Source organism: Cololabis saira, chromosome 8, assembly GCF_033807715.1.
Source record: "Cololabis saira isolate AMF1-May2022 chromosome 8, fColSai1.1, whole genome shotgun sequence".
In the NCBI taxonomy this organism is placed as follows: domain Eukaryota; kingdom Metazoa; phylum Chordata; class Actinopteri; order Beloniformes; family Belonidae; genus Cololabis; species Cololabis saira.
The window spans coordinates 40,948,080-40,963,312 of record NC_084594.1 but is presented as its reverse complement, the minus strand read 5'-3'; the positions used below and the strand labels follow the sequence as shown (position 1 = coordinate 40,963,312).

The following is a 15,233-nucleotide window of genomic DNA, read 5'->3' as shown; positions in this document are numbered from 1 at the left end:
ACTACACACAGCCGTCAACAATAAAACTTTTTGGAAAGCTAACTGAACTGTGTGTGGACAGGTTATACAAATGAGTCAGTGTCCGTGTAATTGCCGTGTATTTGTCTGTCTTGTCTGTGTGCAATGTAGCTTATGTGTGTTTGGTTGTGTTAGAGACAAAAAAAGAAAGTCAACATCAGATTGGCAGGTGTGTCAAGTTGCAGCATTGATTGAAATGTTGCTCACCTCCATCACCAGGTGAGCCCGCCTCACACTGCCAACGCTGTGTCCAGACCGCCTTTGGTTTGGAGTAACTTTCTAGACAAATGATACAGCAGTCCTCTTCTTTGTCTGAGTCCGTGTCAGTGTCTACGCTTGTCTTTTTGTTTTTTCTCTGTCGTTGTTTTATGGTATTGTCATTTAGCTTTCTCCTGATTTTTCTTTAGCTTCTGGGGCATCTTTTCCAATTCGATTGCCTCTTTTTTTGGCGTATCTATCAGGATTGCAGTCTTCCACTTTCTTTTCCCCCTTCCTGAGACTTTTCTGTGTCCTGCTTTTGGATGAGATCACAAGGTCTCAGGTGAGAAATCTGACAATGGCTCGGATGGAGCAGCTGAAGGCATGGGTGGCATTGGTGGAACTAATGAGGCAGTTGGAAACACAGGTGGCATCGATGGAACTGTTGGAGCAGTTGAAGGGACAGGCGGCGTTGATGCCACTAATGGAAAACTAGGAGGACGATCTGTCACCAAAGATGGTGCAAAGTCAGCATCCTGGGGGGATGCTGGAATGAATGGCCAAATACCAGTGCACCTAAAGTCCTGACTGCTCATTTACTGGTGTTGCTGCCAAAGACAGGGCTGACCTAACAATGGAAAGGTCATATATCGACATTGTCTGACCTGGGTGGCTCTTCATCCATCCCGCTCATTCTCCGATGAGTTCACTGAACGTTTTAATAGACCATAAACACTGCGATCCAGTGGCTGCAGTTTATGCCAACAATGGGGTGGGAAGGAAAGAAGGACGATTTAATTTTCTCTGCAGAAATGTATTCCTCTCAGACACAGATGTGTCACAGATGTGACAGTGAGATGAGGTGGTCCAACTCTGATCATTAAAAATAATACTTTTTTTACTTTGAAATCTGGTTTTTGATGAAAGAGAGGGGACACTGCAGCTTTCTCTCTGGATGAGGGAGGAGCTAACTGGGTGTGTGCGGTATTGAATGTTATAGCTGGACCTCAGTCCTGATTGGAGGAATATGCAATATTGCAACCGTCCTTAGTCTCCCTACATCTTGGATCCGGGCTCAGGATCAAACCTTTATCTAAGATGTACAGTAGCTCAAAATGCAATGTACATGTGTATATATTTATATATATATATATATATATATATATAATATATATATATATATATATATATATATATATATATATATATATATATATATATATATATATATATATATATATATATAGTGTGTGTGTGTGTGTGTATATGTGTGCACCTTGTCTCTTGTTGTATTTTTTGATTTACATAAATATGACTGACTCCACCTTTTGTGTTTTTAACAATTTTTTTATGTATTTATCTTTGAAAGTACATTATTCTGGCAGTTCAAGCTATCTTGGGTTCCCTGATTGTGGTTCCAGGTTTACCATCTGCCACAAGACTGAGGTGATCAAGAACAACCTGAATCCAGTTTGGCTGTCGTTTACCATCCCTGTTCGAGCACTTTGCAACGGAGACTACGACAGGTGAGCCGAGCGTGTGGCCGGCGGAGCCCGGAGGATACACATGGAAAAACTGTTCACCAGTTTCAAATGAACAACTTGACAAGCAAATGGTTTAAGTTGATCCAACTTAAGTTATAATAAAATGTGGTAACTTGCGTTAGATGAAGATGCAATGATTTGACAAAATGTGATTTTGACTTCACCTGAGTCAAAATAATAAACACTGTTTTAAAGCTGATAAGAAACACTAATTATAATTCCTCATTGGATGTAGAAGCTGGTCAGACCTAATAAACACTGATGAGCCATGCTGTTATGACCAGCTCCTTCATGTGCTGCCAAAACACCTCCATCTCACCAAAGCCCAGAATAAAGACCTGTATCAGTGTCCTGCCATGACAAGCTCTAGTAGTATTGGACTGCTTCTTTCCAAACATCAACTCAACTGAATTGAAGCCTGAAATAACCTCTTATTCATTTCTCGTTAAATAAAAAAGATGTACTCACTCACTGATACCACATGTGAATATACTTTATTTTAAAGAAAAGGCTTCATTTACGTGGCACATTTCATGCACAGGTTCAGCACCAAGTGCTTTCGAGAGCAAACGTATACAAAGACACCAATGAGGAAAGAAAAACACATAGAATGCAAAATAAATGGACTTATTAAGTAGTAAAAAAGAAATGAAGAAAGACAAGGAATTAAATACAAATGAAGAGAAGAAAACAAGGTTACGGTGAGTTCAAGAGAAGCGGTAGTGGCTTATGGAGGACCAGCCTGGTTTGCCATCCTCATTCATTTCCTCTCAGATACAAAGAATAGTTCTTATTCCTGTCGTTTGGACTTTGATTTCCATGGTGCATTACCAACGGATGCGGAGGAAACTACTGCCGGACTCCACTGGATAGACATACAACCAATCAGAGAAACGAAGCATGTGAAGTAACGAAAACCAGAGTAGTTTCAACAACAGACATCCATGATGATGCACAGTGGAGTATGAACACCAGTGAAAATACTGTTGTCAGTCTGTGCAGCAAAAACTTGGTGATTTTTTTTGTACTGACGTGTGGCTCTTTGATACGGAAGAGTATTAGGGCCATGCAGGAGAAAAAAATATTTGAGAGGGGAAGATTTTTTTTTATTCTGCACTTCGAGAAATGGCGAGAAAAAAGTCGAAATGTCGAGATTAATGTTGAAATACAATTTCAAGAATAAAGTCGAAATTTAACCTTTTTTCTCAACATTTCAACTTTATTCACAAAGGGCCCGATTTACTAAGATCCTAAATAAAGAGTACTAAATTGCGTGTGCACTGAAAAAGTTTGCGCGTGCTGTTGTTGCGTGTTTTGTGGGTGATCAACTAAGATTGCGTGCGCAATTGATAACAGGTGCAAACCACAGTATTTAAATGAGGTGTTGCGTGTCTTATGGTTTGCAAGCGCAAACTCTGCGCCATGGAGAGTGGATGGAAAGCAGGATAGTCGCAAGCGCAAAATGAAATTTGACGAGTTGGAGTTAGAGACGGGGTCGGCGCCAGAGCAAATATTCAGAGGGGGCACGAGGCTTATTAGGGCGGGCACAAAATAAGTCGTGTAGGACAGCATTTTAAGGAAAAAAGTGCATTCTCACTGCTTTCCTATTAATAATCTGTCTAAAACATGTGGAGAAATAAAATCACTTAGATGTAAATAATGCAAGGAAGCGCACATTTTACTTTGACTGAAAACGTTTTACTCGTAACACACAACGAGGTCACATACATGTTTTCAATATATCAAGTTGATCCGTTCATGCCCCGACAGAGCGGGGGAACGGCAGGCAGCAGAGCCGGCTGTCAGAGCTGACAGCCGGCTCTGCTGCGCCGGGCTGGGCGCCGGGCGAAGCGCAAAGTGGGCCGCAGGTTTTTGTGCAGAGCGAAGCGACCGGTGTACAGAGCTAGATGGCAGAGTCTGGAAGTCAGGCTCTGTTGAAGGGGCTGACTGGACAGACTGCCACCGGGATGGCTGAGTCTGTGTTGGATGGAGAGGAGGATAGTGTAATGGAGGAGGATTTGTTTAAACTTGCTGCAAAGAGGAAAACACCAGAATCCGCAGTTGACAGTGAAAATGTGAACAAAATGTCTAAAAAAAGACTCAGTGTTCCCCCTCTGAGTTAAGCCTTTTTCACATAGAACGGGGTGGACTCGAACGGGGTGGACTCGGCGCAGAGTCCGCGCAGGTGGAGCAGAGTCGGCGGCGAGTGGGCGCAGACTCGGAGCAAAGCAGGGCGCGCAAATATAACTAAAAAAATTGTTTTTTTTGTAAATGTATTTTTTAAATGTAATTTACGAAGGATGATTTCACGTTCAATAAGATAAGTAATCAATAAAATACAAATTTTGGCACAAAGGCTTGGCCTGCTTGTGGGCGAGTGGAGGGGGGCACATTAAAAGAAGGTGGCAAGATATAAGGCGAAAAACTAAAGAAAAAGTGACCTTTTAATAAAACTTGTGCAACCATTTTTAAAATAGCATGCAGCAGAATAAAGACTCTCTCTCTGCGTATTCTTTGACTTTGGATGTCGCCTCCTTGCCACAATAACAGCAGCAGCAGATTAGCACCTTCCTTTCAAACGTATTAAATACAGACGCAATCACAATACGCGCAACTACTTTCAGGCTTGGTAAATCTCATTGCGTGTGGTAAATTAACTTATTTGCATCTTCCCCTCCCAGTATTTAGCGATTTCTGGCGGTTACGCCCCATATTGATTATTCATCAGGGCAAAAGTACTAAATGGATTGCGTGCGCTATTCTGCAGATTTCAGAGACGCAGTCGTCTTTGCACGCTGTTAGAAGATCAGCTCGCACTTTGGTTTGCGGGTGCTGTCAAGTTTGCACAGGTTTTTACGCACGCAAACCTTTAGTAAATCAGGCCCAAAATGTTGACCTTTCTCAACATTTCGACTTTTTTCCCAAAATTGTATTTCAACATTATTCTCAACATTTTGACTTTTTTCTCAAAGTGCATAATGAAAAAAAATCTTCCTCCTCTAAAATATTATTTTTATTTTTCACCTGCCTGGCCTTAATACTCTTCCGTACTTTGACACTGCTGGATAAATCGTCGCATGAAGCCTTCCCCAAACCCATTAGAGTTATATCTGAGGGGTACCAGACCCATTTCATGAGAGAGAATGGTTGGTCAGGCGAGAGGGGGACTAGACTATGTGATACCCAGGGATGAATAATAATAATACATTTTATTTATATAGCGCTTTTCTGGGCACTCAAAGACGCTTTACATTAAAACAAAACACATAATACAAATTACAATTACACAGGACAGTACAAAAGGTACAGTACACAAATAATAAATCTGCTCTGGACAAGGAAAAAATTCCAGAACTTTAGTAAAGAAAAATCTGCAGGGCCTGGGGGATGGACGTCGCAGCAGTAGCTCTGTAATAAATGCACAGCTGAACACTGAACACTCAGATATTTATCTGATGCCCTCGTTAGAAAGTAGGTTTAGTAATGATGAAGTCACTTTTCAGAAAGATAATGTGTCTTGTCAAAGACTATTCAGGAGTCAACTCAATTTTATGGCCTTCGCATAGCAGCGATATCAGTTACGTTCAGTCATACTCGACAAATTTTGTGGAAATTGATCTGCTCTTTTATAATTTTGCCTGACTGATGAGGAACATTAGTCTCTTTTACATCCAACGATTTTCCATGTTTATTCCCCCACATCAGTGTTTTGCCTGTCCTTTTTACATGAACCTTTTTTCCCCCTCAGTAACATACACTTCAGGGTCTGGTTTGATAAATGGACGCAGGATGGCGAGACCTGGGTGTGATTTGTTAACAGTGAGATGAGTAGGTCCGCGGGCCCCTAAGCTTCAGAGCCGAGGACGCCGTAAACTGGCATGTTACAGGAAACGTAAAAGACTGTCCATCATTGCAGCAACTGGCTACCAAACGGACTGACAGCAGCTTTGCAAGAAACAAAACTGAGGCCATGAACAAATGTATTAGCATAAGAAATAAGTTCCATGTGGTCAACAACCACAACAACAAGGGGAGCAGAGGATGATGGGCTGGTGATATTTTGATTTGTGCTACTCAGCAAATCCAACCTCAGACAATGAATAATAGATAATGAGAGATAACGGCTTGACTCTGTGGTGGTCAGAATAATGCCAGCAGTCGGCTGTGCAGTGTTTGTGGCCAGTGCTGGTGTTATTGAGACTTACACAGAAACAACGCAGCAGCGTCCTGTTGGAGGACTTCATCCGTCAGTCACTAACTTGACGCTAGGATATCCTGGTATACATATGAGTTCATGGTCGACTGAATGACTAAAAGGTGCTGAAAACCTGTGGCTGCGAAACAACCTCAAAACACCACCATTTCCCTGCTGTGGTTGGTAGAACGTGTTTCTGCTGAAATTCTGTGTCTGGTTTTCACCAAAGACGGTCATAGGTATCGATTAACACTACATAACCCCAAGTTTTTTCTCTCATCTGACCAAATAACTTTGTTCCAGAAGTTTCCAACTGCTTTTCTCCATAGAGGAGCCTTTTTAATGGCATCCTTGTACCTTCACACCCCCCTACACCAATTCACTCTTTGGGGAAGTTTTCCAAATATCTGAAATGTTTTCTATTCTGGATAAATCTCTCTCACTGCAGAGCGCTGACACAAAACTATTTTTAAATGGCTTTATAACCTTTCCAGATTGACAAGCAGCATCAGGGCCATCGTGATAACAAACCCCTAAATGCTTCTGACCATTGATCCAACCAGCCAAAATACTCTCTCACTCACTCACTCATCTTCTTCCGCTTTATCCGTTCCCGGGTCGCGGGGGCAGCAGCCTCAGCAGGGATGCCCAGACTTCCCTCATCCCAGACACTTCCTCCAGCTCTTCCGAGGGGAGTCCGAGGCGTTCCAAGGCCAGCCGAGAGACATAGTCTCTCCAGCGTGTCCTGGGTCTTCCCCGGGGTCTCCTCCCGGTGGGACATGCCTGGAACACCTCCCTAGGGAGGTGGGACATGCCTGGAACACCTCCCTAGGGAGGAGGGACAGGCCTGGAACACCTCCCTAGGGAGGAGGGACAGGCCTGGAACACCTCCCTAGGGAGGCGTCCAGGAGGATCCGATACAGATGCCCAAGCCACCTCAGCTGACTCCTCTCAATGTGAAGGAGCAGCGGCTCGACTCCGAGCTCCTCCCGGGTGACCGAACTCCTCACCCTATCTCTAAGGGAGCGTCCAGCCACCCTGCAGAGGAAACTCATCTCGGCCGCTTGTGTCCGCGATCTTGTCCTTTCGGTCACTACCCAAAGTTCATGACCATAGGTGAGGGTAGGGGCGTAGATTGACCGGTAAATCGAGAGCTTCGCCTTTCAACTCAGCTCCCTCTTTACCACGACGGACCGGTACATCGACCGCATAACTGCGGACGCTGCACCAATCCGTCTGTCAATCTCCCGCTCCATCGTTTCCTCACTCGTGAACAAGACCCCGAGATACTTGAACTCCTCCACCTGAGGCAGGACTTCTCCACCCACCCAGAGAAGGCACGCCACCCTTTCCCGATGGAGGAAATTGCCAAAATATTTAATTTAAAAGAGATCACTCTCCTGATGGTCGGTGCATCAAGGGTTGATGATTAGCAGTATCTGGCTGGTAAATAACCCTGTCAATTCCTATCGGAGGAGTAAAGGGATACTTAGTATTGCCCATTATGTTTTTCTCTTTGGATAACAGTTTTGTGAGGTTGTTCTGCCAAATACAAAAACCAGTGAAATCAGATGATTTTCATACAAGAGGCGAGATTAACGTATTAACTCTTACACTGGCTGTCACTGTAAGCGTTAACAACTACCTCATAATTAACGTTTCCTCTTAACTCAGAACTTTACAGCTGTTCACAATGTCCTGCATCACTCATGTAAAGGAGGATAAAATATGAACTATTACAACAACAAAAAAAAGTATTTCTTTTAAATCCGTTACAATGTGGCCTTGCTTTTGTAAGCAGCCTCTTTTCTTCTATCTGCTTTGTGCTGGTTTTAAAATGTCAGACAGTCTGGAGGAAAAGTTAACTTCTTTGATTTTAAATTTCTCTTTGTTGATCTCCTCCTCACCTTTACTCGCTCTGTTTTCTGTTAATCTCACCTTTCTGCTGCCTTCCGGCCTCCCTCGTCTCCCCTCCCTCCAGGACAGTCAAGGTGGACGTATACGACTGGGACAGAGACGGGAGGTAAGGCCTCTTGATCGGCATATCCCCGCTTTCTTTTGTTCACTTCATTTTCAGCTCCGCAAGGAGTCTGTGGAATATCACACCAATTTAGAGTGACCCAAGGCGTCTTGTTAGAACAGATGGACAGCTCCGCTTGTCTGGCAAACGCTTTGTAATGAATGAAACTTGCTGAGTGAGCAAGAGGTCGCAGCTGATAAGGCATCGCTTTCTCACAGATTTTGGATTAGTGAAGCAGCCCCACACACGGATTTGGGTCTTTCATTATAAATATTGTGGGGTCTTCCAGGTTTTCTGGACAGGTCGCCAGTCCATCGCAGAGCCGCAAATATCATAACTGTTTAACTTTTGTTTGTCACAGGTGTCTCTTTCTTTCTTCTTTTCCAGTCATGATTTTATTGGCGAGTTCACCACCAGCTACAGAGAACTGTCCAGAGGCCAAAGCCAGTTCAATGTTTACGAGGTAAAAACCCAATGGTGGAAAGCGTTGTTACACAACTTGGATGAGAAAATGAAAAAAATATCAACGTTTTCAAGTTGTTGTATGAATTGGATGTCACAGATTCATGTTCAATGTTTTCAGAATGTGGAGCATCGAAGGTTTGACAGTCTTTAGCCACTTTCACACAGCAATGACACTATAAAGACACACCTTTCTCCCACCACTCTCCAGCTGCACACTCACATTGATCTCAGTAAGGGGAGGTATTACCTCTCCAGCTTTCACAAAGCTTTATGTTGTTCTGGTCCAAGGATGTTTTATTAATTCGTCTCTGAATGAAACACAACACTGATAAATTAAAGTTTCTGTGTGTCCAGTGGACTGCCCTCAGTTTCCCCATTGGCAATGGACATCTGGAGAGGGAGCTCTTCTTGCACAGCAGCAGGGTTTCATGATAGCCAGTGCCCCAAACCTCTGTCCAAACACTCATGGCGCTTTTGCACTAGTCCCGCCTCCGCACGGCTCGGCTCGGTGCAGCCCTGTCTTGCACGTTTGCACTAGGGGCTGAGACGGGTAGAGCCGCTCCGAGCCAATACTATTTCTGTAACCATTCTGGCGAGGTTCTTTGCGGGCTGAGCCGGGACTATTTCTGACGTCACCACCCTCCACGCCACTGATTGGTCGGGGGCGGGGCCGGCAGACGTTTGAATCAGGAAGCGGGAGTCAGCGCGAGAGCGACCCGCGGCTCGCAGCGATTTTATTATAAAGTGCAAAACGTCTGTTTGGTGATCCAACTCTGAGGTGCAGATGTTCATAAACCTGGGGGCTGAGGAGAGAATTAAAAAAGGGATGTAGACGGGCTGTTTTACTCTCAGCCGCTCGCGGCTCCGGCTGATTTCTGATCAGCGCCGACATGAACAAAGCGGTTGCGCAATCGAGTACGTCCCAGCAGCTTCACCCCAACCTGCCCACTTCTCACCTGGCTGTGGAAAAACACACGGGTGGAGGCGTGACGAGCCGAGTTGGGCCGAGTAAGTCCTAGTGCAAAAGTGCCATCAGATGACCCATCAAGTCATGACGGACTGATTCCATCCTCATATACCTGGGACACCTTCCAGCATGACAATCCACATTGCACTCAGTTCACCCCCATTACAGCTCTGTTGCTCCCTACCAGGGCAGCACAGCCGAGGAACAAAAATGTTAGGCCTTTCCACCTCCTGTGCAGATGTGGACAGATTTCTTTCTTTCTTTCTTTCTGGCTCATTTCTTCTTTCTTTCTTTCTTTCTTTCTTTCTTTCTTTCTTTCTTTCTTTCTTTCTTTCTTTCTTTCTTTCTTTCTTTCTTTCTTTCTTTCTTTCTTTCTTTCTTTCTTTCTTTCTTTTCCTTCCTTCCTTCCTTCCTTCCTTCCTTCCTTCCTTCCTTCCTTCCTTCCTTCCTTCCTTCCTTCCTTCCTTCCTTCCTTCCTTCCTTCCTTCCTTCCTTCCTTCCTTCCTTCCTTCCTTCCTTCCTTCCTTCCTTCCTTCCTTCCTTCCTTCCTTCCTTCCTTCCTTCCTTCCTTCTTTCTTTCTTTCTTTCTTTCTTTCTTTCTTTCTTTCTTTCTTTCTTTCTTTCTTTCTTTCTTTCTTTCTTTCTTTCTTTCTTTCTTTCTTTCTTTCTCTTTCTTTCTTTCTTTCTTTCTTTCTTTCTTTCTTTCTTTCTTTCTTTCTCTTCCTTCCTTTCTTTCTTTCTTTCTTTCTTTCTTTCTTTCTTGCTCATTTCCTTCCTTCCTTCCTTCCTTCCTTCCTTCCTTCCTTCAATAAATCAGCTTTACACAAAAACGGTTTATCGTGAACGGTAAAATATCGTGCATTCCTAATAACAATATATTATTTAGAATTAGCAGGAACAGGTTTAGTCTTAACACTCAAAGACTTTAATTGACCTAGATGTGCATGATAGCAAGCTAATTTCCTGTTTCCTTTGTTGTGCTCAAGGTTTTGAACCCTAAAAAGAGAGGCAAGAAGAAGAAATATGTCAATTCAGGGACGGTAAGACCTGTTTGAGTGTTTCATCAGCAGGTCATATGCTTCATTGTCACCAGCAGCTTGTCAGAGCAGTAAATTAATCATTTGCCCAGTTGTCTGCCGGTGATTCCCTGTCTGTGTGGGGTTTTTTTTACTCTTTTATCCTTCATTTGCCTTTCATTCTTCATCTTGAAGGTGACTCTTCTGTCTTTTAAAGTGGAGTCTGAATGCACGTTTGTGGACTTCATCAGAGGAGGGTAAGTGCTCCGTGTCTCTCTGTCTCTCTTTTGGTTCTTTTTTTGAAGTCACATAAAACAAGAGGAGCCACAACACAGATATAAATAATCAAAAAGTAAATAATGTTTCATCACATACACTTGTATTGCTCGTGATTATGGAAGGTGATGAAAGAAGTAGCACGTCCTGCTCCCATGGTACGCAATGAAAAGTTTAAAATAACAGACTTTGATGATGCTTTCTTGAGTTAGGAGGACTTTCTCAGTCTGCTATATATTATTCATATTTCAGATTCTTTTAAATGCACACATGTTTAAAAGTTACAAGAACATCACACTCGTGGGCTTGGCTAAAAGATACTGTTCAGATTCTACGTTATTCGGCAAAACTTCAAAGCTCAAAACCACCATTATAATTTCTACACCGTGTAACCGAGGCCGGGTTTACTGAGCCCAGGCTGTGGGCCAGTTAATTTCCCAGTGTCACTTTCAGTTCTTAACAGGTAATCCAGGCTGCCTTGGCCTCCAACGTCTGGCCTCACTTGGCTGCTCAGCCAATTTGGGCTTAATGAGGTTGGAGGTGGTGTCTCCAGTTTCAGATTAAATTAGATTAACTCAGTTTTAAGTTAACTTCCTTAACCTACCGTTTGCATCGTCTCTCAGTGTTTACTTGCACTCTCCATTTTGACTGTTTTCTCCTCTTTAGCTGTCTCTTATCATGTATGTCTTTGCTTTACAGCTTCTACTCATCATGGCTTCAGTCGTTTATTCCCTCAGGGTGTTGTGCAGGCCTTTCATTATCACTCAAATTGACTTTCTTTAGCTGAAACTAGTCGTGGAAAAAAAATATTAAATGCTCTTTAACATGTTCTTTCCAAATAGGTGAATATCTGGACTGAAACTGAGTGTTTCAGTTACCAAGAGGAAGACTTGTCAAAACATGCATCAGGTGTCTCAATGTAGGATGATAATGAAAAAGGAAGCATAATGCTTTAAGGCATAATACTGATGATTGAGGCACGATGATTCATTGTTACGATTCTGGTAGACAAATCCTTGTTAAGGGCAATGCTTATCTTTTTGGGAGAGAGTGTCAGTTGGCACTATTTTCAGGCCAAGGCTAAATTTTGCTCCTCTCAGCACTTTTGGTTTAATCCAGACAGATTTGGCTCATGGTTCTTGGCTTTCAACAGTATTATCAAAACGACAAACAGCCTTCCTATTATAAATCTCAGTATTTCAGAAGATTTCTTGCTGAATGTTGAATAAATTCTGGTTTCAAATACAATCCTGCACCAACATGACTCTTTCTTGCATTACGGGCCAATTTAAAAGTTTAATTTTGTATTGATTAAGAAAGTGTGTGTTTGTGTCTCGGTTTGTGTCTTGGTAAATGCAATAATCTTGCATGAAGTCCCATCTCCTAGCTAAGCATTTAGCTTGAGGGACACGAGGACTTGGAGTCATCATCATTTGTGACCCACTCACCATGGGTATCCCATGGATAGTTAAAGAAACAACTGGTTTCATATTGAATCCTGGCTTGAAACAGGTGGTGTGATGTTTGTCGTGATCACCCCGTAATCATTGTATCTTCTGCAGTTGAGTTTGCTTTACCTTGTGTTCTGTTGAGTGGAACTTGCCTTTCCTGTTTAAATATGCTCCCTGTCTTTACCTCACACCTCACATCTGTTACTAATATCTATGTCTTCATCACATTATCCATTACCCCTCAACTCAGTATTTTGTATAATATTTATTTTTTTGTGCATTTCCAGGTCCTTGTGTTTGTTTGGAGTTTTGCTTTTTCTTTCAGGCCTGTTTCCTGTCCTTTTTTTTTCAGTAAGTTATTTTTATTTCTGCCTCCGCTTATGCTGTCCTTCATTCCAACAACCCATTTCTGAATCACCCCATCAACGAAGCTGAGTACCCAGTCAAGCACAATGCCCATGAAAGCACAAGGAAAACATGCTCCACCCCATTTACAATTCAAAATCTGACATCCATCTATACAACCATTTACAACAATAACATTCAGCCAGTTTGGCAGAATGTTATTCTGCAGTGTGTTGGAGAAATAAGCTTCTTTCTTTTTTATACATCGGGCGTGTTCATGGGGGTGTTCGTTTTTTTTTATTGCCTCCAACTTACATGTGTGGCTACAGTTGAGAAACTGCATTCCCTAATGATGGTTTTATACATGTGTGCTACATTTTCTCCTGCAGAGCTGCTTACTGTGACAGCTGTGTTGTCTGAGGCCTCAAAGATCATGACAGTTCAGTACTTTCTTATGATGCTACTTCAGCAAAGTTCCTAAAACTTTCCAGTTTCTATTACGTCTAGTGTGCCTCCACATCTGTTTGTGTAGTTTCCCCAGCTCCCGGTACTTCTTGATTTTCTCCTGATGTAACTGTCAGGTGGGATTGTAATGCAGAGTTCAGTTTCCTGTCCCTAACAAACCGTCACGTGTCGATCCTCGGGATCAATGCACCAACCCTTCACATCTCAGTTCCGCATCACTCTGCCGCTTTAGGTGGTGTATCCCCCTGGGAATTAGGATATGTTAAAACTATACTAGTATGAAGCACTTGTATAGTACACATAATGATCATTGTACAGCTGCTCTGGCTTGGTCACTACGAACAACGGTAGGGAACTGTTGGTGAGTTTGTCACTGGAGGCTGAAAAACTGAGCTCCCATCTGCAGATAATGTTGTAAATTCAACTCTTCTCCATCTGCCACCAGGACACAACTTAATTTCACTGTGGCCATAGACTTCACAGCATCCAACGGTAAGACGTCATTTTTGAATATAACAGAAGTGTTTTTTATTCAGAACAAAATTATGCCAGAGATTCTGTTTAAATCAATTTTAAATAGCTGAAGATTGCTAAGTGTCATTGTTATATCACATATCTTGTTGCCTGTATACACATTCTGTGAAACACTAAAAGAAATACACTTTTCAGGCTTCATCATCATCGCTACTACTACTACTACTAAGAATACTGCTACTACTGCTACTACTACTACTACTACTACTATTACTACTAAGAACACTGCTACTACTACTACTACTACTACTACTACTACTACTATTACTACTAAGAATACTGCTACTACTGCTACTACTACTACTACTACTATTACTACTAAGAATACTGCTACTACTACTACTACTACCACTATTACTACTAAGAATACTGCTACTACTACTACTACTACTACTACAACCACTACTACCACTACTATTACTACTACTTCTACTACTACTACTACTACTACTACTACTACTACTACTGTCATTTAGCAGAAGCTTTTATCCAAAGTGACTTACATCTGAGAGAACAACACAAGCGAGAAATCCCATAGGAGGTCCAGCTGGATCAGTGCTGGTCAGACTGCTGTGAGTCCAGTTGGACACAGGTGCTGCCATGCTAGTGCTAGAATATTTTTTATTCCCTTCCCACCTTAAAAGTCCCTTTATTCAGCAAAACTGGGTCTTAAATTCACCATCACATTTATCATCTTGTTATAAGTGCGTGCAGCTTACTCAGTGCTGAGTCCTGCAAAGAGCTTGACAAATCTTCTAACTAATTCTGATGAGCAGAGAAGTTTACTAGATGCAGAAGTGCTCCTTAAAGAGCTGAGTCTTTAGCATACTCTCTAAAGTAGGTCCAGATCCTGCAGATTGGACAGAGTTTGGTAGATCGTTCCACCATCAGGGAACAATGGAGGAGAAGAGTCTAGTTGCTGATTTCACACCACGTTGTGGTGGAAACACCAGGCGTCTTTCACTGGCTGAGTGGAGCTGTGGAGAAGGAGAGTAGCTCTGGATGAAGGAGTGAAGGTAGAGGGAGAGTAGCTCTGGATGAAGGAGTGAAGGTAGAGGGAGTGTAGCTCTGGATGAAGGAGTGAAGGTAGAGGGAGTGTAGCTCTGGATGAAGGAGTGAAGGTAGAGGGAGAGTAGCTCTGGATGAAGGAGTGAAGGTAGAGGGAGTGTAGCTCTGGATGAAGGAGTGAAGGTAGAGGGAGTGTAGCTCTGGATGAAGGAGTGAAGGTAGAGGGAGAGTAGCTCTGGATGAAAGAGTGAAGGTAGAGGGAGTGTAGCTCTGGATGAAGGAGTGAAGGTAGAGGGAGTGTAGCTCTGGATGAAGGAGTGAAGGTAGAGGGAGTGTAGCTCTGGATGAAGGAGTGAAGGTAGAGGGAGTGCAGCTCTGGATGAAGGAGTGAAGGTAGAGGGAGTGTAGCTCTGGATGAAGGAGTGAAGGTAGAGGGAGTGTAGCTCTGGATGAAGGAGTGAAGGTAGAGGGAGAGTAGCTCTGGATGAAGGAGTGAAGGTAGAGGGAGAGTAGCTCTGGATGAAGGAGTGAAGGTAGAAGGAGTGTAGCTCTGGATGAAGGAGTGAAGGTAGAGGGATGTAGCTCTGGATGAAGGAGTGAAGGTAGAGGGAGTGTAGCTCTGGATGAAGGAGTGAAGGTATTGAGGAGCCGTTTGGGTAATTATTTGGTAGCCAAAAGCAGAGCTTTGAACTTGATGCTGCAACTGGAAGGCAGTGCAGGGAGATCAGCAG

General features: G+C 43.0%; 1 protein-coding gene across 2 annotated transcripts in view; it reads left to right on the top strand.

The window, feature by feature from the left end:
- The window catches only part of LOC133449562 (copine-9-like), a 177,359-nt gene that overhangs the window by 142,246 nt on the left and 19,880 nt on the right, over positions 1–15,233 (top strand). For both annotated transcript variants that reach the window (XM_061728726.1, XM_061728727.1), the window contains 6 exons: positions 1,638–1,742; positions 7,937–7,978; positions 8,363–8,438; positions 10,394–10,447; positions 10,619–10,680; positions 13,406–13,452. In XM_061728726.1, coding sequence (XP_061584710.1) covers positions 1,638–1,742; positions 7,937–7,978; positions 8,363–8,438; positions 10,394–10,447; positions 10,619–10,680; positions 13,406–13,452 — 386 coding nt within the window. The remainder of the gene's footprint in view (positions 1–1,637; positions 1,743–7,936; positions 7,979–8,362; positions 8,439–10,393; positions 10,448–10,618; positions 10,681–13,405; positions 13,453–15,233) is intronic.